We start from the raw sequence: 25840 nt of genomic DNA on the forward strand, positions 1-25840 counted from the left end.
ATCGACTTCGGACTCAACTCCATCTCTCATCTTCCCACACCACTCACCCACATCACCGCCGCATCACAGATCGGCATCTCCCGCCGAACGCGACGTACGACGTGACGAGATGATGTCGCGACGCCCCTCCCTCCGACACTTGCGGCTAGGGAATTCAGTCAAGATCGTCATTGCCGTCACCATCCTCATCCTCCTCCTCGCGCCATGGCAACGCGCTCCACGACCCACAATCAGCCCCGAAGAGCTCGCCAAGCTCTGGACGCTGCCGCGCGAAGATGTCGCGGCGCGCTACGAAGAGGCGCGCACCGCTGCTCTACACCGGCGTGGATATAGCGCCAAAGCCGCAGCGCGCAGCGTGCGCGCACCTCGCAAGTTTGGAGACGGGAGCGCAACGTTTGATCCGAGTGTCGAGGTGTACACGAAGCGGTTGAAGACATTTGTCTCGCGCACTCTTGCCTCGAGCTCGTCGAGGAGGGCAATTGATGACTCGTTGGAACGGCTAGGCCGTTTCGCCCCTCCACAAGGCGCGTCTCTTCCTCGCGCGCTGTTCAGCACCGATCGTGCTGGTGACTCGGGGGTAGCGGACCTCTACCGATTGTGGAACGCGCTCCTCCCTCTCCCTGTTGAACACGAGCTCGCCGCACTCCTCCCCGAAACAGACTGGGCCGAGCCCGCGCTCAAGGGGGGGACATGGGCGAGCGTCGTCGCGGACGAGGGGCAGGTCGATGCACAAGCCTCCGAGTGGCTCGGCGCCAGCGTCATTGGTGGGGATAGCGCCTGGGCTCAGACATGGGAGCAGCTCGAGGTTGGCACACTGCGCGCGGATGTATTTCGGTGAGTCCGGTCCGAATGACCATGACGTCGCTGACCCCAGATACATGACCATGCTGTTCAACGGCGGCGTGTACGCTGACTCCGACACGGCTGTGAGTCTCTCTACTGATGCATAGGACAGTAGCTGACTTCAGCCCATCGCCCACCCTTACTTCTGGGGGCTCAACGCCAAGTGCATCATGCATCCCGACCTCGTTACGCTGGAGCAGATACTGGTCTACCACGAGAAGGGTATCGACACGACCAACCGCCGCGTCTGGGAGCGCGGGCTTCCCTCAAACGAGACTGAACTAGAGCCGAAGAAGCGATTCGCGCCACCATACCCTGGTGTGAAAGCGCATGAGCGTCGCTCGCTGCTCAACTTCAACGGCGATCGCTTGCCTCCAGATGACGCGACGACGCTCCTCGCGCCAGACATCAATGTTGTGGTGGCCGTCGATTTTGACTCGTCGATCGCATGGGACTGGCGCTCCTGGATAATGTGGTCGCCATCCCGCTTGCGTCGCTCATTGAGGAACTCGGGCTACGGACGTAGTCTGCAGTTCGCGCAATATGTGCTCTCCGTAAGTTCCCTAAAACAGTGCAGCGCTGACAACAGTCAAAACCCAACCACCCCATCTTTCTTGACACTCTTGCGACGATCATGGACCTCGTCGACCATGAAGCGCGCAAGGATACGCCCACGCTCGGCGCGCCGGATCTCACGGGCGCAGGGCCATTTACCGACGCTGTATTGAGGTACCTTGTGGTACGCTATGGCGTGACGCCAGACCAGCTGCGCAAAATCAAGGGCCCGGTGCGAGTTGGCGATGTCCTGTGAGTCACACTGGAAGAACGAGCATAAGAGTCTTGCTGACGGCAGCGTCTTGCAGGAAGGAGCGATGCTGGCGCCCGAGTCGGCGATGCAGCGATTACTGTACCACGTCCGCACATTCTTCCCGAGCTTGCCTGGGAGCGGCGCCGCGCGGGTCGTTCCAGGGGAGAGCCTGTGGTACTGGGGAACGGGGTATCGGTCGTGGCGGAGCGGCGGGCGGCGTGTCCTATACCGCGGCCAGGGTGGGAGATGGAAGGGGCAGGGTTGGAATGATGACTAGAGCGCTGCGCGCGCTACGATCGATCTGGGGGCAGACAGCAGACGGGACATAGAGCACTGTGCCAGTAGCCATGTATCATTCTACGACCAACAACATTGCGGCCGGAAGTAGCAGACGGAATATCCGGCGCCACATCGGCGAGAAGCGGCGTTTTTGAATCCGCCGAGCTCTCCCAAACGGATTTGCGGGATCAAATTTGGGTCGCACGCTCACCGACCAAGGCAAGAGTTGTGGACGACGCCAACGACCTCTATCCGTCAAGTCTACCACACCAAAAATGGGTCTCTCCAACCTGTCCCAGCAGAAGCGTCTCGCCGCCTCGGTCGCCGGCGTCGGCAAGCGCAAGAGTAGGTCTCGCGCGCGCTCTCGCGGTTTCTCCTTCGAATTTGGCGGTGGCGGGAAGTCCCGGTCTTCCTGTGTCCGGCGGCGCGCAATGATGCGCCGGTGGAGATGGAGATGCGGCGCGCACATGCACGTCGAGGGAGAGACGCGGAGCAGCTTGTGTGCATAGTGCGCGCGCTAACAACAGTCTGGCTTGACCCCCAGGAGGCTGCCGAGATCGCGCAGGCCAACTCGCGTTCGGGTGTGCGCAAGCTCCTCAAGGACGGCCACATCATCGTCAAGCCAACCGTCATCCACTCGCGCGCGCGCACTCGCGAGCACGCCGCCTCGAAGCGTCTCGGTCGCCACACCGGCGCCGGTAAGCGCAAGGGTACCGCCGAGGCCCGTATGCCCACCAAGGTCCAGTGGCTCCGTCGCATGCGTGTCCTCCGTCGTCTCCTCCGCAAGTACCGCGAGGCCGGCAAGATCGACAAGCACCTGTGAGTGTGCGCGGATTGCGCCAGCGGCGCTGGGGTGGCAAGTCGAGATGGGCTGGGTGAAGGATGGCCGGCACCGAGATGAAGTCGAGTGGCGGACTCATTTCGGATCCGAATCTTTCCTTTCCCCCTCCCTTCGCCGCTGCATGCTCTCGGCGTCGCCCGCCGCTTCCAAGATCCTACTGACCCCAGTTACCACACCCTCTACCTCAAGTCCAAGGGTAACGCGTTCAAGAACAAGCGCGTGCTCATGGAGTACATCCACAAGGCCAAGGCCGAGAAGCTGCGCACCAAGCACCTCGCGGACCAGATGGAGGCTCGTCGTGTCAAGAACAAGGCGATGCGCGAGCGCCGCGCCCAGCGTCTGGCCGAGAAGCGCCAGGGCATCACCAACGTCGAGCGCGAGGAGGAGCAGCAGTAGACGTTGGTCGGGCTTGTAGGATAGTCATGCCCATTGGGTGTTTGCACGGCAAGGAGGGGCGTTGGGGGAGACGTGAGTGAGCAGGGCGAGCAGGCGGGGAGCGGGATTGGAGAGGTGGCTCGCGGGGAAGTTGCTGCGCGCACATATCGGGGACAGTGGAGGAGATGTGAGAGTGTTGGGTGTGTCGGCTTTGTAAGGTGACACACCCCACACAGCTAGTCTACAGCGGGCTGTAGGATTCGGCGATCAGCCTTGGAAGGAGGCTGCCAAGCGGCCACCCGACGGCTCATGCGCCACGTATCTCGCCTCTCAGTAGTCATCGAGCTACAAGATCTACAGCACATCCTTCAGGTTCGTCTTAGCACTACCCCGTGCAAGCGGCTTCGGCTGGTTCGGTCCTGGCTTCCATCCAATAAAGAAGATGATCTGGAAAGTAGCGGGCACGGAGCCGTCCTCATTGCCGTAGAGCTCTGAACGTCAGCCACAGCATCAGACTAGTGAGTCGGAACGGAGCCGCATCGCTCCACCGACTCGTCAGCGCGTCAGCGCTGACTCACCCTTGTAAATCGCCTCCGCGGCCAACAGCACGTCCCGTGGGATCTGTGGCCGTCGTCCCAGGATCGCGTTGCTCTCGCCCATGTCGCGCAGGTCTGCAATCAACTCCCACATGCTTGGGAAGTTGATCGTGACCTCGTCAGTGTCAACCGTGGTCAATGTGAAGCCGGAGCGATTCAGCAGCGAGGGTGCGTCCGTCGTGTTGATCATGGGTGACACGCGGTTGGCAATACCTCCGCGCCGCTCCTGCTCGGCGAGTTGGAGCGAGGTACTGCAGTCAGCCCCTGCTCTATTCACTACGGTAAACATACCGGAGCTCAAACAGGGTGTCGCCCCCGAGTACCGCGCCGATGAACACGCCGTCCGGCTTAAGCAAATGCCGGATCTGAGTGAAGGCACCGACGATATCGCCAACCCAGTTCAACCCCCCGGCGCTGACTACGCAGTCGATGGTCTCCTTAAGCTCCGCTACCTGAGGTTGGGCCAAGAACTCGCCAACGGGCGCTTGAATTCGTTCAGGTGGATAAGCAAAGGTGCCGTCGTCGTCGCGGTTGAGTGCCTCGCCTATCGTCAGCCCGTCCGCGCTGGCTAGTTTACCGCTAGCATCGACCATGATCCACCGCCGCCGGCCCGTGCCTACAACGCCCGCGGCCTCCTCGGATGGTGGCAATTTGTCGCCGAGAACGTCCTGGAGGATGCGTGTAAGCTGACCGGCGTGCGATGAGAGATCGAGAATGACTGAGGGGGGCGTTTTGAGATCCTGGCATCAGCGGCGCTCGACAGCTTGTAGTAAAGAGGAGGACGAACCTCGACGCGCTCAGCTAACCGGTCGGCCACCTCTTCTCGAAGGTAGTCCAGCACTTCGGGCCCGGAAATCTCGCCCGCAGCCGTCGCCTCGCGCAGGCGAATGACGGCGCGGTCGCGCTGCCGCGCCTTCCCTTCCTCATCGAAGACATCGTATGGCCGCGTGGGAGGGGGTGCGTCCGGCGAGAGGGAGGCGTAGTGGCGCACTGTCCTCGACAGCGGCTGGAAGGAGGCGCGGAGCGGCGTGCGAAAAGACTGCCCGAGGAGGGGCAAGCGGGTGAGCGCACGCAGAGACATGGTCGGAGATGGTGTGAGAGCTGGATGATGCAGTCATCTGAACTTCAGACAACCTCCACCCAACTTTCATATCACCGTTTTATGACGTGTGATTTTCGGAACGGAACGCTCCCTCACTGCATCTCCCAGCGCGGGCCAATTGGACGGACTTCGTTTCGTGCTCGCTGCCTCTTGTGTCTCGTTCGTCGTCTCTCTCTACCCACTCCGGACCGATACGCCAAAATGCCCTACACTTTCAAGATCAAGTCGCAGCCTGTGAGTTGCGCGCGCGGGACTGCCTCCTCGAGCTGCCCCGGCAGGACTCATTTCGTGGAAGAGACGCTAACGCGCAGCACTTCGGCCGCATCACTCCGGAGTTCGTACATCCCCTTCACGTCTTGACTTGTTGCTGACCTGTTCCCCTTGATCTTCCCGGTGTTAACTGTTGGGTCCACACCTCTTCATCCTCCCCGTCGTCTCTCTCTCCGCCCTTGGATTCGCACATCTTCATTCGCTTGCGCGCACATCACACTTGGATGGACGAACCCCATTTCGTGACACTTGCACACTTTCCCCTCTCTTCCGCTCTCTCTCCGGCTTCTTTGCCGTTGCCCCTGCCCTCGCGCGCAACGCTGCTATCGCTCAACATCATACTTAACCCCACAGGTTCCTCCGCCCCTTCGCCTCGTCGGCGATCTTCTGGGGAGCCGGTGCTGGCATCGCCGTCTCGCTCTTCATGAGCTCGGTCCCCCTCTTCCAGAAGGACGTGCTTGACAAGATCCCCGTTGTGAGTAGAGCGGCCTGCAGAAGGGAAGGGAGCGGACGGAAGCAGTACAGTGTGCTGGTTCAGCAATCTGCCGTCGCCGAACACTCCCCCTGCACCGCAGAGGGCCTCGGCTTCCTGTCCTGCGCAGCTGACATCAGGTCCGCAACTACTTCATTGACGACACCCCTGACTCGGACAAGCCCTTCTAGACTTCTCGTCATGCATAAGTGCTGGCTGGCTGTGTTGGTCTGATGTCTTGGTGACTGACTATCCTGGACGCCGATCGGTGACAGTCATTTGTGCAGTCCGTCTTGAGGTTCAAACACGCGTGAATACGGAGTCCGACCGATACATGCCACTCATGGCCCAGCACCGAGGGATCATGAAGGCCCACCTATCTAAATACAACCGCACCTGCGGCGACTCATCGCACGCCCCCGTCCCCTCGTGACAGAGATGGCGTGAATCGTGCGTCCTCTTGCACACCGCACGGCGCGGTCAGTGACGGCGGTTGCGCTTGGTCGATTGCTGTGGCTTTGACGGTACTGTTTTGTTCTTCTTCTTTCGCTCTTCGACGGGCGGAGCTCGAGCGGCTGCTCGAGTGGCTTCCGCTAATTCGCGGCGTCTCTCCGCCTCGGCCGCAATCCTCTTCTCCTCCTCCGCTCTGGTAAGCAGCCGCCCGCTGAGTGCATTAGCGTTGTGGCATCGGGAATGGACGGCGGCTCGCCGGCGAGAGTGCGTCGCCGCGACCGCGAGATCCGCCGTCGAAGTAAGTTGCCGCGATTGGCAAATGCACTCTGTACTCACCTTGTCCAGCTGTCGGGGCAGTTCTCGCGTCCAAGCAGCTCAATAATCTCCTCAATATAGTAGGCTTTGACCAGGCCCTTTCCATGGTGGGGGATGTTCAGCTCATATGTTTTGTCTGGATGAACCCAGCGCTCATGGGCAGTTCCCTTGCCTTTACCTTCTGCCTTGGGGACCCATCCAGCCTTGCATAAGATGGGCTTGACCTTGGTCCAAGGCTGCGGGACGGTCATGGTGCTGAAGGTGTTTAGGGCGATGTAGAAGAAGGCGAGGAGAGGACAACTAGACAGGAAGGAAGTCACAGGCAGAGACGTATTATATATGTTGCTACAGCGCGGCCGCCGCGACCGACTGAGTCGATGAGCAGCGAGCCACTTAGTAAACGGAAGGATTGAAATTTCCGATAGAATGGGTGCCAGTACTGAAACATTTCCACGCCGCATAAATGGGTTTCTGCCGTGATAAGGCATTCAATGAGACAGTACTCACCCGAGACGAGGCGAGCGTCAATTCCGGTCGAAACAGAATGAGGGCCAGCCATCATGACAGAATGGGACGCCAAACTCTTGGAGCCTCAGCGCAACTCATCCGTCTGTTCGTCTACCTCACGAGGGAGGCTTGGGATCTCGCACCCTCTTCCGGGACGATCGCCTCGCCACCACTGAGGGGATGAAGGGAGCCGGGGCATTACGCCTCTTATGTCCATGCATGGTCGAGTGGTCGTCTTCATAGTACGGTAGTATGCCTACGGCACTCGATTCACGGCGTTTTTTGTGGCCATTGCAGCGTGACCCAGGTGAATGCATCGCGTGTACGAAGAGCGGGGGCTGGGCAGAGCGCAGTCCCGCTGAATTGGGCACGCGGTTATCATTCATCATTTCGCAGTGAATTGTACTAGTACCCGATGTTGTGATCGTCAATGGGCGAGGACTGCAGTAGTCATCGGGGTCTGCCTGCAGTTATCATATTGTGCAATTTTGATCAATGATGCATTCGTACAGAGGGGTGATATGCAATGCTAATGCTATGTGTGCTCTACTGTCTACCGCCTCCCCGCCCACGGCCTCCCCTTGCCCTTCGGCCTCCGCTTCCTCTCCGGCTCAGGAATGACGCGCTGAGCGCGCGCCCCATCCAGCGGTGGCGGCTTCTCTCCACGCTCGCGTGCGCGTTGCCGGATCTCCCTCGCTACACCTACACTACGCGCGCGCCACTTGCGCCGCGTCGCCAGGCTGCGCTCGTACGCCGTACACGCCCATTTGATACGCGCCACGCCGTCCCAGTTTTCGTCGCGGACAAGCTTGTTGTGCAGCACCTCGACGTCGCGGAAAAGAAGGTGCGGCGGGACGGCCGGCTCGCCAATGCTATCGGGCATTGTCATGCGGATGATGAACTCGGGCGCAACGTATGGCGTGTACGTTGCGCGTACGTTCTCGGGAGGGTAGAGGCGCACAAATTCGTCAAGGAGAGCGAGGGAGCCACGCGTGTCCTCCCCGATCGCGAGAAGACGGATTGCCGCCACCCACACCTTCTCAACCTGTCGCTCGCCCAGGCCCAAGACGAAACGCTTCCGCTTGTTGGCAGGGTTGGACGCAGGCAGAGCAGATTCAGCGATATCTGCCCATTTCCGCCACAACGCCCAGGCCTCCCGTCCCCATTCCTGGGCTAGCGGGCGGTCCTCCTTCCGCATCCCACGAGCGCATCGCTCCAAAACTCCCAGATAGGTATACCCGTTCGGTAGAATTGCGTGAGAACCCAGGGTGGGAGTGGTGGTCTCTAGCTTCTGCCAAGTGTCTTTGAACCTTTGTCGGGCAGATTCAAGATTCGAGTGGCTCAGATGAACTGCCAAGTACGAGTTAATGAGGCGCGTAGTGATCTTGACGCCACGGAAGGGGTTATTGGCGGACGAAGCGGACCGGGAGTTCGCGTCGAGGATCGCCTCAAAGAGCGCGTCGGCCTCGCGCAGAGCGTCCGCTTTGCTTTGTGGACCACCTAATTCATCGTCCTCGAGCTCTTCCATCTCTGCTAGCTCAGACGATTCCTTCGCCAGTTCCTCGGAGGCTCCTAAAGCACTGGTTGAGGTGTCCTTGAAGACGTCGGCCGATCCACTGCTTGTAGACTGGACGCTCTCTGAGCTCGATCCCTCCTCGGCGACACTGGCGTTTGCTGATGCCCCAGAGCTCTCCAAGGCAGTGGCCTCGCCCGAGCCTTGGATCGCTTCCGAAGTCTCTGCCCCTTCTTCAACAGCAAGCAATTCTGCCGATGCGCGGTGCTTGACATCGCGACGCTTCACGCGAGGCCGCCAAGCAGCGTAGGTCTGGAAGACATGCGCCATCATCTCCTCGTCCGGCCCCTGCAGTCCTGGATGACGAGAGAACGATCCGGCCCTTGCGAGGTCGACCATCTCATTGAGCACCCAGCGCGCGCGGTCGAGGTCACCCGCGCGCTTCGTGCCCTCAAGCACAGCGGAGAATGTCTCGAGTGTCGGGATCCAAGGGGAGAGCTTGTTTGTCGGACCCTCAAATGGCACCGCCGTTGCTTCCTCGTGTACGCTCAGCATCTGGCGCAGGAGGTCGTAGGCCTCGAGGTAGTCCGCCTTCGTGCTTCCGAGAGCTCGGATGATAGCGTTGTATTCGGCAGCTGTAGGCTGAATCTCGTGTTCCTCAATCATCTCGAGCCACAAGTCCCGCGCGCGCTCGGGCTGGGGGTCTGAAGAGGCCGCGCAGAGCCTGATCATGGTCGTGAAGAGCTCGCGCGTAGGTGTAGGGTGCGCCGCCAGACGCATATGAGCGAAAAGATCAAGGGCGGCGGCGCGCGAGCGTGCGTCTGGAAGCTCAGTCGGTGTACCGTCCACCAACCGAGTGAGTACGATGTTGTACGAGGACTGTGGGAACGGCTGGCCCATACTTTCGGCCTGCTTCAACAGGGCGAGTGCGGGCTCGGTTTGGCCATCCGGGCCCATCGATGCCTTGATCACCATGTCTCGGTGGAAATCGGTGAGTGGCAGCCCGACTGCTGTTAGTTCTCTGGTGGAATCTACCCACTCACCAGCCTCAAAGTCCTGAACGAGACGTGCGACCTCAGAAGTCTGGCCCTTCGCCGCATACAGCTCAATGACCTCGTTGAGGTCATCGGTGGTGGGAATAACCCCGTGCCTCTCCATCGTGCTGAGCAGCACCTCAGCGCCGACAGGGTCGGAGCGGACGAGGAAGGAGTCGAAGAGCGCCCGCCACTCCGACTTCGTCACGATGCCGAGGGGAACGGTGACGCCTGTCGGTTCTGGTGCCAACTTCATGAGGGCAGCCGTAAGCGCCATGTGTGTCGGAATGCCGTCCTGGAGCGCCGGTAAGGTGGACGCAACTCCATCTTCCGCTGGCGCGGTGAGGCGTTGTGCGAGTTCTGCAATGAGGTGGCGCCGCTCAGCCGGTGTGGTGGTCTTTGGGGCCTCGATCTGGGGTAGCAGCTCCTGAGCGCTCTCAGCCGCCCCCGACAGCACCACATTTTTGTAGAAATCACGCAGGTCGTCCTCCGTGTACTCGGGGACATGCTTGATCGCGTCGGCAGTGATCTGCTCCTTCTCCATGACATCGATCTCAGCTTCGGTGGGAAGGTTGGCGAGGTCAATCTTCTCATCCTTCTGGACTTTCGGTGGTGGGGGGCGGTACAATGGAAACTTGCTGGAGTCCGGAAGACCGGTGTTGATGGGTGCCCGTTGCGGCTCAGGCGCGGTTTCTGAGGTTGCCTCGATTGTTGCCACTGGCTCGGGCTCCAGAACGGAGGTGCTGTGTGTCAGCGGAGGTGACGGAGCGGCGCACGGTTGTAGCCGAGAGGGCAAGGAGGTATGAAAGGCTCGCGCTACCCGCAGGCGCACGATATCGCGCGCAAAGCTGGGTCGCAACATGTTGATGGATAGGATGGTTGTTGATGGTCGGGCGATCAGAACGGTGAGCCTTCCAGAAAAATGCGGCGGAGGTGGAGGTCATCTAAATAACGGAGTCAAATGGGGACTAGTTTTTAATTAGGACTACTTAAGACATTAATGAACGATAGTCACCGACCTCCACCGACGCGCGCTGAATCTGGGCAGGAGCAAGTTGACATCATCTCCCTTCCTTCACAACTTGACAACAATCGTCACATCTCAATATGCCTGCCACCGAGACATCGGCGGCATCGACGCCAGGTGCTCAGCCAAGCAACCATATCACTGAAGGTGAGCTGCATTGTGAGCGCAGCGCTGACCGAAGATGAAGCTTCGCTCTATGACCGTCAGATTCGGCTATGGGGGCTGGACGCACAAAACAGGTGTGTAGGAAGACTCCTTCCACGACCTAGGCTGACCTGGAGAATGCGTAACTCGACCGTCCTCGTTCTTTCGCTCCGTTCACTCGCCCACGAGACGATCAAGAACCTTGTGCTAGCCGGCATTGGGCGGCTGATCATCATGGACGGGGAGAAAGTCACCGAGGAGGACCTGGGCGGTGGCTTCCTCTTCCGTGAGGAGGAAGGGGCAGTGGGCACGGAGGTGAGAGTCCGGGAGGTGGCTCTGCTGATGTCAGCGAACTGCAGCGGCGCTTCCGCAGATCAAGAGTTTGAATCCGCTGGTCGAGGTCACCGCGCTGCCTACGCTGGAACCTTTTGTGGGTGGGGACGAGACTGCGATGATTACCTTCCTTAAGAGGGAGAAGGTGGACGTTGTTGTTGCGTGCGACCTGTCATACGCACAGATGGTATGTGATAGGCCTCAAATTGTGGGCAACATTGACGGACAGGAGGCGATTGACGCTGCGGCTCACGCCGCGCACACCAAGTTTTACGGTGCAGGCACGTATGGCTTTTACGGCTACGTGTTCGCGGATCTCGGGACTCACCACTCATTTACCTACACACCACCAGGCAAGGGCGCGGTGAAAGAGGTAATTCGGTACAGGTCGATGGTGCAGGCGTTCGACCGCACGAATTGGGCCCTCACACACGAGAAAACGTCGGAGGGCGGCAGCCCATTTGGCGGTTATAGACGTGTGCTGAAAGCGAGGCAGTACGCTCCCGAGGTCGCGGTGCCGGTGCTAGGTGAGCATGGCGCCCCTCCAGATGTCCTGACGGTAGCGTTATGGGAGTTTGAGAAGAAGCACGGTACTCTCCCGGCCGGGAGAGAAGGGCAGGCAAAGGAACTCGCCGAGATCACGTCAGAGTTGCAGACTGCGCTTGGCGTCCATCCCAAGCTGCTGAGTTCGAGTGCCGACGTCGTCAGGTGAGGCTGCTTGCAAGCTCTTGTCGTTGTCGCTCACAGCAGCCACTTCGTGGTGCACGCAACAGATTATTTCCCGCCTACACTTGCAATCGTTGGCGGCCTGCTCGCCCAAGACGTGCTACGGTCGATTTCGCGCAACGGCTGGCCCATTGTCAACCTCCTTGTCGTCGACAGCCTGCGCGGTACGGCCACGTCGTCGCCATGGGGCGTCGCACCCGACCCCACTCCCCCCTAGAGCCGTCGTATATACATATGGTACATTGTCATGGGGTTGTACATCATTCTGCGTCTGGCGTATGCGCTTCTACTGCTTTTTCAGGCTCGGGCTCAGGCTTGACATCTTTGGCGGCTGAATCAGGCGCTTTCTCGGCTCGCCTAGCGTTAGCTGAGAAGTGGTGAGTAGATTACCATGTCTCGTGGTGACGGTCGGCTTTGCGCATGAGGTCGTGAATGAATCCCAGATCACCCATTCTTTCACGGAACCTGGGTTGTCCGAGGAGTGTGAGGTAGACTAGACAAGTGGGGTAGCTAATGTGAGCGGCGTTCTTTGTGCGCCGCGTTTGGTGTTGCCAGAGGGCCTCCACCGATTACCCTGGTCGCCGACTGGTTTGTTGGGACGCCGTGCACTCATTTCTTCTCCGCAGAATATCCCCCGTGCCACCTCCGCTGCGCGTCCGCCACCCACTGTATCACACGCCAAGATGGCCCGCCTCTAGGATTGAACAGCGCGCGCAGCCCTGCCCGAGATGGGACCGTCCGACATTTACTCACACAATGAAGCGAACATACGCCGGTCGCCGCCAGTACTCCAGATACTTGAGATACTCAAGGAACGCGGGGTCGTCGAAGTACTTCTGCACGTGCAGCTCGTGGAGGTACAGCGGGTTGGCGAGGCACTGGACGAACTGGTATCAGCGGCTGTGCGTGCTCCCACGCACCTCAAGCTCGGCTTGGAAGCGCTCGAGGTTCGCCTGTCGCTCCTTAGGCCGAGTCGGCACCGTGCCGTCCGGCAGCGCGGGCGGTGGGAGAACGGTCGGGAGCGGCTGCATTGTGATGTTGACAAAGTCGAGAGAGCGAGATGCGAGATGAAGTGGAGGAGGGGTTACGTAAGGGTGTTTGTGCTCGTGCGTCCTGTATGCCTCTGCCGATGTGGATGTCGAGATGCCGATGCACGCTTGCTCATACCACTGATCCCACTCGACCTCCGAACCCCAGTGCCGAGTGCACCACACTGTCTCACGCGCTCACGCCCGTGTCCGAGCCGACGCGCGTCGCCCGACTGAGACGCCGAGTTCCGAGGACGTCATCACCATTTTCGGCTTGTCACTTCCACATCCGCCATCACCATGTTCTCCATCTCGCGCATCCTCGCGCGCGGCCACCGCCCACCACTACGCTCGCTTGCGCGTCTGCACTCCGCCACGCCTAGCTCGCCCGTCCTCTCGCGCGAGGGAAGCGTCGGGAAACACCCCTTCGACCTGGAAGGCCCGCCCTCGCCCAGCGGTGGCGGCGGCGGTGGCGGAAAGCGGGAGAAGATGCGCGATGGGCCGGCGGACCCCATTGCTGGGCCGAGCGGGAGAGGGCGGGTGGAGGAGCCCGAGGCGCCGAAGGTGACGGAGGGCGAGAAGGGCGGCGAGAAGGCTACGGGGACGGGGGCGGAAACGGTGAAGATAAAGGCGAAGGAGGAGTGCGCACAGGGCGCACAGACCCCGTCTGCTGACCCCCCCTCCCCACTACCTACGCCCACGGTGCTGCCGACACGGCCGCCGCCCGCGCACCCGTTCGACACGTTTGCGTTCGTGTCGCATCTTGCCGCGAGCGACATTTCGCGGCCGACGGCTCGGACACTCATGGAGGCTGTGCGGGCCACGATTACGCACCGCACAGGCATCGCGCAGACGCGGATGCTGAGTCGCGAGGAAATGGATAATGTGAGTGGGGGAAGGGAGTCTGCGGCGCTGACGGCAGGACGCATATCGGTTCAAGGCGGCGCTGAGTGATATCCGGACGGGCCACTCGGTGCGGTCGAGACGGGACGGCGTGGCGCTGCGTGCGGCGGCGAGCGCGATCCGGCGCGAAGTGGACGGGTTGGAGCAGAAGATCAAGGAGGACATCGGGGTGATGCGGCACGAGTGCGTCCGCTACACTTTCAGGCTGACGGCAGCATCGAGATCGAGACGAACAACCGCAAGGCTGAGACGCGGAGCGACATGAAGAGGTTCGACATTGCGCGCGAAGAGATCAATAACAAGTTTACGATATCGCTCGGGGACCTCAGAACCGAGATCGAGGGGGCTAAATGGGACGCGACGCGGCGCGCCATTGCCATCATCCTCACGCTCGTTATTATCGGCGTCGTCCTCTCAAGTATGGGGAGCAAGCCGGCTGTGCCTGTGCCCCCGGCGAAGCCGGCGATGGTGGATGCCGGCGTGGGTCCGGAGGATGAGGACGGGCTGAAGGAGGCCGAGGAGGAGCTGGACCGGTTGTTGAGCGAGGTGGAGGAGCGGAAGAGGCGGCAGGTTGGGCGGCACGAGGCGGAGGGGAGAATCTAGAGCCTAGAGCTATGCACATCTCATCATGTTGTCGAGTAGTGGTACGAGACTCAACGTCCTGTGTGCGGAAACAGTGGATCAGTCATCCCGTGGGTGGTTAGCCTCTAGATTGCCCCGGTCAGGCCATCACGCTCCACCGTGCCGCTCCAGCCCAAATGCACAGCACGTCACAATCACTACCTCGCTACCAGGAATCTCGCGCGCACGTCTACTCCTTCTCGCCCTTGGTGGGGCTGCTAGCCCCGGATCCGCCCGCGGTGCTAGACGCAGCGGACGCAGCACTCGCCGCCGTGCCATTGCTCGGCGCAGCCGCAAGCTGCCACGCAGGGATGGACGCCTTACCCGTGCGTGGCGCGAGGAGGGCGTTCGCCGCCTGTGTCGTCGCCGACGCAGCGGGCACGGGAGACGCGGCGCCGCTGGCCTCGGGCGCCTGCTGGCGCGCCACGAGCAGCGTCTTGAGGCTGCGCAGCTCGCTCTGCAGCTCGGTGAGGGCGGCGTTCTGCGCCTGCGAGTGCTTCTCAATCAGGCGGGGCACGAGCTCGCGCACGCTCTCGACTTCGCCGCGCACCTCGCGCATGTCGTCGCGCCAGCGCGCTTCCGCGTCGCGCACCGCCTTCGCGGCCGCTTCGACGTCGTCCAGCGCCGCCGCGACGCGCGTCCGCTCCTCCTCTGCCGAGGCGGTCAGCGCTTCCGTCTGCGCCTTCAGGTCGTCGAGCGCGGCTTGCGCCGCGTCGTACTGCTCCGCGAGCGACGCCGACGTCTCCTGGAACGCCGTGGACGAGGGGGGCTTGAGGTGCGGCGTTAGGTATTTCTGCTGTCAGTCTGGTCGAGCGTGGCTTGTGGATCTCGACTCACCCGTGCAAGCGCAGTCAGGCCGTACACGACACCACCAGAGACCACGGCCATGATCTGCTATCAGCGCTGTCGCATCGGAAACGCACGAAAATGTCCCGCCAGTCGCGCTTGGGCGGCTCGGGCGGCGCAGCGTACATCTGCCCAAAGCCGTACTGTGGTGGGGCGGGACGCGCGTACGCTGGCGGCGCGACCGGCGCAGAAGTCACGGCGGGGGCGGGAGCCACAGACCCGCTCCCCCCGGCGGCCTCGTTCAGCGCCTGCTGGATCTCGGCCTCGTTCAGTCCCTTGTTCTGGAGGAACTCGATGCGCTGCGTGAGGGGGGAAGATTGGACCTGGTGTCAGAAGGTCGAGTCGAACAAGGTGGGCTGGACGCGACGCTGCTCCGTCGTCCGACCACTAAAACACACCTTCGGGTCGTTCAAAAACAATACCGCATTGCTAATCAGCTCTTGCCGCGAGCTCATCGTGAAGGAGTGTGGATGGTGAGAGTGAGATGGGCGGCGAGAAGAATCAACTGCCGCGGCGGCCCACACCACCGAACCTTCGGGTATATCCACGCCGGCAGCGGGAGCATTTTCCTCTCCTGCGGGCATGTCCGCGACCTCCGCAACATCAGCAGGCCCTATCCGAAATGTGTTCAAATGCCCACAAACACACATTAACCAGCTGCATCTAGGTCTAGTCCCATAAGCGGGGTAGTTTTCGCCGACATCTACTGCGCGCTCATCTAGAGCTCGCCCTTGACGACCTTGCTCATGCTCTCGGCAAAGTACTCGACGTTCGAGTCGTTGAGGCCCGCCATGGAAATACGGCCGTCGCGGGTGAGGTAGATGTGGGCCTTCTGGGCGAGGGCGTCGACCTGCTCGGGCTTGAGGCCGGTGAAGGAGAACATGCCGATCTGCGACTTGATGTGGCCCCACTCGCCGGGCGTCTTGAGCTCGACGAGCTTGTTGTAGAGCTTCTCGCGCATGTCGATGATGCGGTCAGCCATGAGCTTGACCTCGGAGAGCCACTGCTCCTTGAGCTCGGGGGTGGAGAGGATGGTCGAGACGAGGCGGGCGCCGCTGCGCGTTAGCTGGCTTTACAAGCAATAACTCACTGGACAGGGGGGTTCGAGTACATGGGGCGGATGACGAGCTTGAGCTGCGAGTCGACGCGGGCCTTCTCTTCAGCCGAGGCGGTCACGAGCGAGACAGTGCCGACACGCTCGCCGTAGAGGCCGAGGTTCTTGGCGAACGACTGGCAGAGGAGGATCTGGTGGCCCTGCTCGACAAAGTAACGGACGGCGAAGGCGTCACGGACGGTGTCGCCCGAGGCGAAGCCCTGGTAGGCCATGTCGAAGAACGCAAAGTGCTTCTTGGCCTTGACGACCTCGGAGAGCTGCTTCCACTGCTCCTGGGTGGGGTCGACACCGGTGGGGTTGTGGGCGCAGGCGTGGAGAAGCACAATCGAACCCTCGGGCATCGCCTTGATGTCCTCGACCATGGCCTCGAAGTTGAGACCGACGGTGGCGGGGTCAAAGTAGCGGTACTTCTCGCACTTGAGGCCAGCGCGCTTGGCGATGGCGGCGTGGTTGCCCCAGGTGGGGGTGGGGACGTAGATGGTCTTGCTGGCGCCGTAGTGCTCAGCAAGGAACTCCATGCCGACACGGAGGGCGCCGGTACCAGAGAGCGACTGCGAGACCGAGAGCTGACATCAGCGTACGCTTGGCGAGGGTAGTACTCACGCGGCCCTCCTTGATGGGAGCAGAGTCCTCGCCGTAAGCGAGCTCGACGGCAAGCTTGTCGAAGGACGCAAGACCCTAGATGTCAGCTTCGGCCGAAAACATGACGTCGGGCATCGGTACCGCGCCGGGACGCGTCGCCGACAAAACTTACGGTGATGGGGAGGTACTCCTTGTCCGACTTCTCCTTGTAGAGGATCTCCTCAGCCTTCTGGACGGAGGGGAGGACGTAGGGCTTGCCGTTGTTGTCACGCTGGCGGTTAGCACCGGTCCAGTTGCCGGCGGCAGCGTAGCACTCACGTAGGCACCGACGCCGAGGTTGATCTTCTTGGGGTCAGTGTCGGCCTTGAACGCCTCCGAGATGCCGAGGATGGCGTCGGGGGGACTGCCGTCAGTCACTGAAGCCAGTGCGGTCGCTGCTGCGCGAGCATCCGAGCTTCTCCCGGGGAGAACCGGATAGGTCGTAACTCACCCGGCCTTGACGCTAGCCCAGACCGAGGTCGAGCGGGCGAGGCGGGGCGCGATGCGCAGGCGGAGTGCGGAGCGGGTGACGGTGGAGATCATTTTCGGCTAGAGGGGTGCTCTGCGTCGAATGGAGAGGAGAGTGAGGAGATGAAGAGATGAGAAGAGAGGAGGAGGAGGAGGAGGAGGATGGAAGCGAGTCGCGTCAGGAAATGGAGCAAAAGTCGGCGGTCGGCACGGTCGGAAGCCACGTCCTCCTTGTCATCCGGCGATTAGAATTTTTGCTTGTTCGAGTCACTGATAGGAATTAGGGAGATTAGGAAATCCGCCAATGAGTGAATAGGACCGACTGGGAGATGTCCGGGCCATTGCCGCCGGCGCATCATCGCCCAGAAAAATAGGATAGCAGGACAGAGGACCGGTCCGGAAACTCTCTCTGAGCGAACGAGTGGGAGTGCGAGGTTGCGCTGGACTACCCGCGCGATCGCGCGATTGCGCGCTCGTGCTTGAGACAAACAATCCACCCTGATGGGCTGATGCCTGATGGCCTGATGGCCACTGTTTTTCCTTGGACGTTCGGGTGGCGCGCACAGCCCACTTTGGACGTGGAGGGGCCGAGGACGCTAGAACATGACTTGTGCTTGCCATGGTGTATCACGGCACTCTACGATGATGGCGAGTACGCTCTCGTCAGCGACGCGCAAGACGCGACAGTGCGCAAGCATCGACTCGTGCCTCAAGTCGCTTGAGTCGTCGATCGACGATGACGCCGAGTCGGTCATGTCACGCCGCACCTGCCCACCAACCAAATCAATCTCCTAATCTTTCCGGCGCATCTGCCGCATCAACATTTCGATGCCCACATGTCAGCCACGCCCCCTCCGCATATATCCTACCGGTGCACTCCAGCGTGCATCCGAGCGTCGTGCATGGACGGCCAAGTCCGATGTCGGGGTGTTGGCATGTCAGGCTTGCTCTGACGTCGGTGACGGATGTGAGAGGCAACACCTGTGGCAGTCTCTGATATGGGCAAGTCGCCACACTGCCACAAGCGGGATCCCTCGCTCATACACTCACGACGTTCACAGCGAACAGCCGGGCGGCGCACGCCGTAGTGTCATGAAGACAACGCCGGTTGATAAAGCTGACTCCACGGGTAAGGCAAGCAACGGAGGCACCTTATGCATGCTCAAGTAACCTTGCGCTTGCTGAAAGAGGCGGCACGTCGGTATCATGGCATGGGTGTAAGAGCTGACTCTCGCCAATTGCCTGGTCTAGACCCTCGCTCGCATGCGCGCACCATCGTCGTGGAGTCACAGTCGCGGTCGCTATCGCAGACATGCATGCGAACGGACGCTGCCTTGTTCCTGCACCCTCCTTCCAGACTACGCCCTCATATCCGTATATTTAGGCGTGTCCAGCTCCATCCAACCTTGTCCGTCCCCGCGGCATGCGTGCCAATGTACGATACTGGACGACCGATCCGGCGGAACGCATACATCCTCTCCATCCTCGCAACGCAACAAAGTACTTGTACATGCGGCTCTCCTTCCGGCTTCTGACAAGCTTACACGCAATCACGACTAGTCGTCCCACGGAATACACACCGCCGGGCAGAACATGCCTGGCGGACACGTGTTCTTGCACGGCGGCCGTGTAGGCGCGATCGTGAGCGTCGGGCGTGTCTTGGTGGGCTCGGGGACGGGCTCAGTCGGCTCGGGCGGAGGCTTGGTGGGTCCCGGGCACGGGGGGAGGATGCAGTACGCGCCCTTGGGGCAGGGTGCGCACGGGGCCGGCGTGATTGTCGGCCTGCTTGTCGGGACGGAGGTCAGCGGGGCGCAGAGGACGAGCGCGCAGCGCGCGGGACGCATGCAGAGGCCGGGGCAGCACTCGATCTTGGGCCATTTGCATGGACCGTGCGCGGCAGCGTCCGCGGCCTCGGCGTCGGGCACGGGGGTAGCGAGCGCGGACGCGGCGAGGAGGAGGAGGGCGAGGGAGACCATGGAGCAGTGGGGAGATGGGAGACGGAAGGTGGGGAAGGAGGGCGTCTGTTCTTATGTTCTCTCATGCTCGCTTATGGCCTCGTCCCCGTCAATCACGGGTTCCTGTCAAAGACATCTGACCATGCACACATCTACGCAGCCAGACGTCCCGTTGCAACGATCTGCAGGTCGCCACACTGTCACCCGGCAGCAGACGTCGGAAGGGCCCTGTATGCCGGCACCGCGTGCGTACGTTGAGCAGTGGTCCTTCGCGCGCGCCGCACTCTGGAACACAACAAGGTTATCAGGCCCTGTGATACGAGATCATACGAGAGGTCCAAACCTTCTGCGCTCCCTTGCGTCGTGGGTTTCGACGGAGTTGCGGCCGTGAGGTCTGCAAGACGTCGACACGGAAGCGCGGTACGGACTTGCGCTGGGATTCGGCAAGGCAACTCTGTAAACTCTAGGGGGCGCGTTCTGCGACGTCTTGAGGTTGTTTGGCGCGTGGGTGGATTGTGGTCAGTGAAGCGGTCAGATGATTAGGATTAACTTGCCACCGGAGACTGAGTAGGCCGTCTCGGACTGCCTTGATCAGCTTTTGAGATGTTGAATGTGTAGGGCGTGCCACTCTCCGCTGTAAGGCTGACCGTAGATGCGTGATACACGCATGAACAGGGCGACGCCGGACTCTGTTACGGTTACGAGGCTTGGAGGAAGCTGTTTGGCAAGTCTGGCTTGAAGTTGGCTGTGAATGATGGGGGAACAGAGGCTGCCAATCGAGCGAGCAACTGAAATGCGCACGCACGGCGTTCTGACTGTGCGCCAGAGCTGAGATGGGCTGGACATGAGTAGGATGAGCAGGATGCGCGCCGTGGTTTCATGCTCGCGTGGTGTCCTCGCGGTTGCCTCGCGGTTGCCTCGCGATTGCCTCGCGATTGCCTCGTGGTCAGAATCCACAGCCACGTGAATTCTGTTGTTTGGTCCTTCCACATACGAGTCCGCGTCATGTCGTCAGGCAAGCAAAGGCCCAGCGGAAGCATTTTGGTGAGCCAAGAGGATGGAGGGGAGCATGACGGCTGAGATTACCCTGAATACTTGGGCAGTTGGCGAGGGCGACCCTGAGTCAAAGAGCTCACCCCATGCACCTCGCACACTGCGCCCCAGGCCGCCTTTGCGCCCCTTTGCGCCCCTTGCCCCTTCCCAAACGCTGCTCTGCTGCGGTGGTTCTTCTCTCGGTCACCCCCTGAGTGGCTCCCTTCCTTCACAGCAATCCATCGACACCACCAACAAGTCGCTCGTCGCCATCGTCGCCGTCGCCATCATCTCTCTCTCTCTCTCTGCCTCTCTCTCAACTCTTTCATCTCCATCTCCATCTACCTCCACCTCTACCTCTCCATCACCTCCGTCTTCTTGCGCATACTCATCTCCCTCCCGTCATCCCAAGTCTCCCCCCTCCCCTTCCAACCTCGCTCTTTTCTCCCTCATATCGACACCTTCGCGCGCCTCCTCCTTCCTCCATCTCGTTGATACTCGCTCCTCCTCATCGTCCACCACGACACCGCGGAGCGCTCAACAACCCCTCGTAACCATCACAAAACCCCCACACCCACCCACACCCACCCCCACACATCATGCACGCCTCTTTCTTCGCCGCCATCCTCCTGGCGTCGTCCGCGTCCGCCCAGATCCGTCAGACCTTGACTGTACGTGCTACATCATCTTCCATCGTTCTCCGTCATGCTGACACTGCGCCCGTAATACACACGCTGTCTTTCCCCGTGTGCCATGTTTCATTCGTCAACTCAGAACGCTGTAAGTTGCCTTTTGCATCATATCGTGGCACACACACTGCCCCTGCGCAGCAGCACGCTGACTCTGACAGGCTGGCGATGTCGTTGTTGTCCAGCAGACTACCGACGCCAACGGTGACCCGGTGACTTCCACTGTGTACGTCAATACATATGCACATGGCGCGTAAATCTAACATACTTAGCTTGACCCTCCCCGGTGGCGGAGGTGCAGTTACGACCACTGGCACTGGTACTGGTACTGGTACTGGTACTGGCACCCGTACGAGCACGACAAACTGGGCGACCTTCACTGGCACTGGCACTGGCACTGGCACTGGCACCGGAACAGGACTCGTCACCACTAATACCCGTGTGACCACCACCGCTCTCGACGAGGGGATGCTCACCACAACGACCACTAGAAGAGCCGGCGGCCAGAACGGCGGACAGGGTCAGCCGCAGGGTGTGGTTGGGCCTCCCACCACGACTTACCCGCCAATGACTGCAACTACGTGTAAGTTTGTGTTCACGGCTGTACAGCACGGGCATGGGATGCAGCTAACGGGGTAGACTGGCTGGACGGTGAGGAATACACGTGGCGCAACTCGTTCCGCGCGCCGCAGCAGCCCACCGTTCAGGTTCCCGCAGGCGTTCGGCAGGATGCGAGCGCATACCGTGCCTCAGTTGGAGCAGAGCAGTCGTCGCTCATGGCGACGTATAGGGCCAGCGGCACGCAGGTCCTTAGTGGTGCGGTGCCGCTGATCTCTGAGGCCGGGCTTGCCGGTTGGATGGCCATGTTCGTCGGCATGATCACCGCTGGTTACGGCGTGTTCCTCATGTGAGATGTGCGCTGCAGTTTTACGTACCGCGCGCGCTGCTTGATTTACACGGCTGTCCACGCGTACGCCTCACAGCCGTTGTTGCGGGCTCTCTGCCTCTCTCACTTGTACAACGGCATGGACATTTCGATACCCCAGCGCTGTTCTTGATCCCGCAGGTCGGCGCGACGGCCGGGGCCAGCCAGCCAGCTGTTATGCACGATTATAGATGAGAGGGGGCGAGGGGGGGAAGCAGTTTGGTTGGGAGGGGAGACGGAAAGTATTGTGCAGGGGACGTGGTGGTAGGGGGCGAGGGGGTCGAGGTCAGTAGCAGGGGTGCTCTGTTGCCTTGACCGGAATTAGTGGCGTGGGGCGCAGTGTTGCGTGTGGGCCGAGGACAAGAGCATGTGAGGAGGTTGTGTGTGACCAGGCGTGGGGTCTGGTGTGAAGTAGTCATGCGTGATGATGAGGAGATGTGTGTTGTGTGTCAAATCAACGCCGGACGCTGTTTCCCTCGCTCAGAATTGCATGTACAGTACCACTGTGTTCCACCTGGCCGTCGACGTCTAACCGATCTATGCCTGCCTCACCTGCTCGCCTCTAACTGACAAGCAAGCTACAGCGCCACATTTCTTGTCCCCTGCCATGCCACTAGCCCTCTCACATCAATGCATTACCACTCCAAAGCCTAAAACGGCGCCTTGTCCCGCGGCAAGTCGGTGTGGGTGTATCCCTGCCCCTTCTCATGGTCCGCAATGACCGAGCCATCGCCCTTGGTACTCCTCAGCACATACTTGTAAATCACGAGCCCATCGAGCCCGACCGGGCCCCGCGCATGCGTCTTCCCCGTGGAGATCCCGACCTCTGTGCCGAGCCCGTACCGCGTGCCGTCCGCGAAGCGGGTCGACGCATTGATGAAGCAGTTGGCCGAGTCGAGGCCGCGCGCCCACGCGCTCATGCTGCCCTCGTCTTCGGTCACGATCGCGTCCGTGTGGTGGCTCGAGTGCGCGTTGATGTGCTGGATGGCCGCGGCTGTCGAGGGCACGGCGCGCACGGCGATCTCGGGGCCGAGGAACTCGGTGTCATAGTCCGCCTCAGAGGACGGCTGGGCGCGCGCGCTCGCGGGCCGCCCCGCGAGCGCGGACAGCGTGCGCGCGTCGCACCGCAGCGACACGTCGGCCGCCGCGAGCGCGTCCGCCACCTTTGGCCACACAGTGTCCACGACGCTGTCGTGCACCAGCAGCGTCTCCGCGGCGTTGCACGCCGCCATGTAGTCGATCTGGGGTCAGCGTGCATATGGGCGCGGCGCGCCGGCGTACCTTTGACTCGACGGCGATGCGGACCGCCTTGGCCTCGTCGGCGCTCGCGTCGAGGTAGACGGCACAGATGCCGTCGGCGTGCCCCATCACGGGGATGCGGGTCTGGTTCTTGATCGAGCTCACGAGCTCGTTCCCGCCCCGCGGCATCACGAGGTCGATGTACCGATCTTGCGCGAGCAGCGCCGCGATCTCGGACCGCGTCGACACGGTCTGCACGAACGTGCCCGGAATCTGGGTGCGCGCGAGCGCGTCCGCAATGATGGACGACAACAGCGTGGCGGTGTGCACGCTCTCCTTGCCGCCCTTGAGGATGGCGGCGTTGCCGGACTTGATGGCGAGCGCGGCAATGTTCACCACGACCTCGGGGCGCGCCTCAAAGATGACGAGGAGCACGCCGACGGGACACGTCACGCGGTGCAGCGCGAGCTCGGGGCCGAGCGCTTTCGCGAACGTCACCACGCCCGTGGGCAGCGGCAGCGCCGCCACGTCCGTGATCCCTTGCAGCATCGCGTCGTACTTGCCCGGCTTGGACAGGTCGAGGCGCGAGAAGAGCGACGCACTCAGCTTGCCGGCTTCCACTAGCGGGCGCGCCGCGTCCATGTCCGCCTTGTTGGCTGCCAGCACGTCTGCGCGGCGCTCGGACAGCGCCTCCCGGATCGCAGACAGCGCCGTGTCGCGCTCAGACGCCGGCACGAGCTGCGACGCCTCGAAGGCTTGCCGTGCGTTCTTTGCGATTGTTTCTGCGTTGGACATTGAGGGGTAGGTGGGGGGGGGGGGGGGGGGAGGAAAGGTGCGAGACCGAGTGCAAGTAGTAGTGCTGAGCAATAAGTGTCGATGCGCTTCCCGACTTTACCGCGAGCGGTCGAGTCGAGAGCGGGTGACCGTGGGAAGTCTGGCGGACCCCGTTTTCAGCAGAAACAGGCCGATTCCGCAGAACAGTTCCCAAGGTTGTGAGGGAAACAACCTTTGTCTAGGCGTTCGAGTTGTATCACAGCCGGTTGTCATCAACAATCTTCACTAGTATATCGGTTAGTATATTCGCCTCTCATTAGAGAGCCGGCCTGTAGGCCTGACCGCGAAAGAGCAGGGTTCAACTCCCTGGTGGAGAATTGTTTTTGCTTCCGGTCTCTTGTGGCGAGCGACCGTGGGAATGGTGGCGCCAGACAGCGTGAGATCATGGACTGGTGGCAGTGCAACGACAAGACGATCAAGGTGAGGGGGTTGTCACAAGAGTCGAAGAAGACACTCAAGGCTGTCGGTGTCCGCTGTCGGTCTCCCATTCTCCCCTCCCCCGCCGATCAACGCTGTGCAGCTGCCCCTTCGCCAATCTAAATCCATCCTGCTACATGAACTGCGGCGGTGCGCGTGGGAATGCGAAAGGAAGCTAAAAGAAAGGTCCAATGCCAACGGGGAAACGCCATTTACAGAAGCATGGCAGCGGCAGCACCAGCGACGACCACAATGCCGACCTGGGCGCGGCCCGCGGCACCGGCGGAGGTGGGCGTAGGCGTCGTAGCATTAGACGCGCCGGCGGCGCTCGAGACGGGGCGCGACGAGCTCACCATGCCCGACATGCCGGAGCTGGCGGCGCCGCTGACGGACGCGGCAGGGACGGAGGCGACGGGCACTGACGCGGCGGGGTTGGACGCGACGGGGGCGACGGCGCTGCTGGCGCCGGGCGAGGGCGTCCACTCGGGCGCGCGGGTGGGGCCGGCTTCGGTCGAGGGCCGCTCGGTCATGGGCGAAGGGACGGCGGTCTGAAGCGAGTTGCCGCCGGGGCCGACGGCGGGGGAGCTGTCGGTCGAGGCGGCGTCGGGCGCGTCCGTGGCGGTGCTGGCGGTGGCGGAGGACTCGGAGGAGCTGGGATTAGGGGGGAGCTCAACGGGGTGAGGGATGGGAGAGAGGAGGGAGAGAAGGTGGGCAGCTCTAAGACTTACACCTGCGCAAGGGCGGGGATGGCGAGGACTGGTGTGAGCGGGGGAGGGGGAAGTGGTGATGACGAGGAGCGACTTACGAGTGAGGAGAGCGAGAACGCGCATGGTGGTCTGATGACGATTCAATAAAAGAGAGTGAATGAGTAAGTGAGAGAAACGAGAGATGCAGATGGGTGTTTATAGAGCGTGGCAAGCGACAAGAGTCAGCCACTCGACTCTTCCCACGCGTCTCTTCCGCCGTCACGCGTCTCATTCCCCCCCCCTTGTCGTCGCCAGTTACCAGGCACATGCTGGCCCACCCTATCCAGCACTTGCCGCTTGCATCGCTGCATCGCGCATCGCCTGCTGCGGTGAAGCAGATGCATGGCCTGCCTGATCTCGCCTGATCTGGACGCGGGAGTGACCAGCGATGGCGGGCTGGAGGATGGTGGTGACCTGAATGCAAGTCATGCTTACTTGCCTACTTGCTTACTTCCCTGTCGACCTTTTCGGCACTATCACGCTCAAACCACTAATGCGCCATTCTCAAATTCAGCGACCAGCGACCAGCGAGGATGGGCGACTCTGCCGCGAGGCCGCGAGGTCGCTCCACTGACTGCGCGTAGCGTAGGCCACGACGCAAGAGGAGTTTCTGCGCCCCCGTCGAGCTTCGTTGTGCCCCGTCGCGCTTCCCTCAACGCGTCCGATCACCGCGTCCGCTCGGTGCTGTGCCGACTTGCCGCCCATCGCAATAGGCCCAGTCGATGGGATTAGTAAGCGAGGTGAGTGGAGTTACTAGATGCTGG

General features: G+C 61.4%; 13 protein-coding genes across 13 annotated transcripts; 5 read left to right on the forward strand and 8 right to left on the reverse strand.

The window, feature by feature from the left end:
- Positions 1-109: 109 nt before the first annotated feature.
- On the forward strand, positions 110-1928 carry COLE_06919 (uncharacterized protein; the record flags this gene model as incomplete). Its single annotated transcript, XM_018421284.2, has 5 exons — positions 110-834; positions 875-926; positions 969-1397; positions 1433-1650; positions 1697-1928. 5 exons carry the CDS (start codon positions 110-112, stop codon positions 1926-1928), a joined length of 1656 nt encoding a protein of 551 aa, XP_018279991.1.
- A 277-nt stretch (positions 1929-2205) lies between these two features.
- On the forward strand, positions 2206-3167 carry COLE_06920 (60S ribosomal protein eL19; the record flags this gene model as incomplete). Its single annotated transcript, XM_018426560.1, has 3 exons — positions 2206-2275; positions 2458-2749; positions 2939-3167. The coding sequence occupies 3 exons, from the start codon at positions 2206-2208 to the stop codon at positions 3165-3167; spliced, it is 591 nt and encodes a 196-aa protein (XP_018279990.1).
- Positions 3168-3500: 333 nt separating this feature from the next.
- COLE_06921 (uncharacterized protein) lies at positions 3501-4823 on the reverse strand (the record flags this gene model as incomplete). The annotated part of the gene is made up of 5 exons (XM_018422739.2): positions 3501-3637; positions 3725-3993; positions 4034-4286; positions 4320-4482; positions 4530-4823. 5 exons carry the CDS (start codon positions 4821-4823, stop codon positions 3501-3503), a joined length of 1116 nt encoding a protein of 371 aa, XP_018279989.1.
- A 2591-nt stretch (positions 4824-7414) lies between these two features.
- Positions 7415-10270, reverse strand: COLE_06922 (uncharacterized protein; the record flags this gene model as incomplete). Its single annotated transcript, XM_018422738.2, has 3 exons — positions 7415-9381; positions 9418-10151; positions 10185-10270. 3 exons carry the CDS (start codon positions 10268-10270, stop codon positions 7415-7417), a joined length of 2787 nt encoding a protein of 928 aa, XP_018279987.1.
- A 245-nt stretch (positions 10271-10515) lies between these two features.
- On the forward strand, positions 10516-11855 carry COLE_06923 (uncharacterized protein; the record flags this gene model as incomplete). Its single annotated transcript, XM_018422737.2, has 7 exons — positions 10516-10582; positions 10617-10674; positions 10717-10894; positions 10929-11099; positions 11142-11439; positions 11476-11620; positions 11663-11855. 7 exons carry the CDS (start codon positions 10516-10518, stop codon positions 11853-11855), a joined length of 1110 nt encoding a protein of 369 aa, XP_018279986.1.
- A 169-nt stretch (positions 11856-12024) lies between these two features.
- Positions 12025-12669, reverse strand: COLE_06924 (uncharacterized protein; the record flags this gene model as incomplete). The annotated part of the gene is made up of 3 exons (XM_018420304.1): positions 12025-12148; positions 12392-12525; positions 12559-12669. 3 exons carry the CDS (start codon positions 12667-12669, stop codon positions 12025-12027), a joined length of 369 nt encoding a protein of 122 aa, XP_018279985.1.
- Positions 12670-13155: 486 nt separating this feature from the next.
- Positions 13156-14172, forward strand: COLE_06925 (uncharacterized protein; the record flags this gene model as incomplete). Its single annotated transcript, XM_018420301.2, has 3 exons — positions 13156-13551; positions 13589-13752; positions 13785-14172. 3 exons carry the CDS (start codon positions 13156-13158, stop codon positions 14170-14172), a joined length of 948 nt encoding a protein of 315 aa, XP_018279984.2.
- Positions 14173-14380: 208 nt separating this feature from the next.
- On the reverse strand, positions 14381-15620 carry COLE_06926 (uncharacterized protein; the record flags this gene model as incomplete). Its single annotated transcript, XM_018421283.2, has 4 exons — positions 14381-14983; positions 15028-15081; positions 15114-15359; positions 15435-15620. The coding sequence occupies 4 exons, from the start codon at positions 15618-15620 to the stop codon at positions 14381-14383; spliced, it is 1089 nt and encodes a 362-aa protein (XP_018279983.1).
- Positions 15621-15754: 134 nt separating this feature from the next.
- COLE_06927 (uncharacterized protein) lies at positions 15755-17314 on the reverse strand (the record flags this gene model as incomplete). Its single annotated transcript, XM_018422736.2, has 6 exons — positions 15755-16091; positions 16127-16716; positions 16754-16828; positions 16905-17003; positions 17051-17135; positions 17223-17314. The coding sequence occupies 6 exons, from the start codon at positions 17312-17314 to the stop codon at positions 15755-15757; spliced, it is 1278 nt and encodes a 425-aa protein (XP_018279982.1).
- A 1481-nt stretch (positions 17315-18795) lies between these two features.
- On the reverse strand, positions 18796-19215 carry COLE_06928 (uncharacterized protein; the record flags this gene model as incomplete). Its single annotated transcript, XM_018425285.1, has 1 exon — positions 18796-19215. The coding sequence occupies one exon, from the start codon at positions 19213-19215 to the stop codon at positions 18796-18798; it is 420 nt and encodes a 139-aa protein (XP_018279981.1).
- Positions 19216-21161: 1946 nt separating this feature from the next.
- COLE_06929 (uncharacterized protein) lies at positions 21162-21826 on the forward strand (the record flags this gene model as incomplete). Its single annotated transcript, XM_018422735.2, has 2 exons — positions 21162-21498; positions 21555-21826. 2 exons carry the CDS (start codon positions 21162-21164, stop codon positions 21824-21826), a joined length of 609 nt encoding a protein of 202 aa, XP_018279980.2.
- Positions 21827-22490: 664 nt separating this feature from the next.
- Positions 22491-23874, reverse strand: COLE_06930 (uncharacterized protein; the record flags this gene model as incomplete). The annotated part of the gene is made up of 2 exons (XM_018421282.2): positions 22491-23081; positions 23122-23874. The coding sequence occupies 2 exons, from the start codon at positions 23872-23874 to the stop codon at positions 22491-22493; spliced, it is 1344 nt and encodes a 447-aa protein (XP_018279979.1).
- A 668-nt stretch (positions 23875-24542) lies between these two features.
- COLE_06931 (uncharacterized protein) lies at positions 24543-25160 on the reverse strand (the record flags this gene model as incomplete). The annotated part of the gene is made up of 3 exons (XM_018422734.2): positions 24543-24981; positions 25059-25086; positions 25136-25160. The coding sequence occupies 3 exons, from the start codon at positions 25158-25160 to the stop codon at positions 24543-24545; spliced, it is 492 nt and encodes a 163-aa protein (XP_018279978.1).
- Between the last annotated feature and the right edge of the window lie 680 nt (positions 25161-25840).

This window comes from Cutaneotrichosporon oleaginosum (genome assembly GCF_008065305.1).
Source record: "Cutaneotrichosporon oleaginosum strain ATCC 20508 chromosome Unknown ATCC20508_contig06, whole genome shotgun sequence".
In the NCBI taxonomy this organism is placed as follows: Eukaryota; Fungi; Basidiomycota; class Tremellomycetes; order Trichosporonales; family Trichosporonaceae; genus Cutaneotrichosporon; species Cutaneotrichosporon oleaginosum.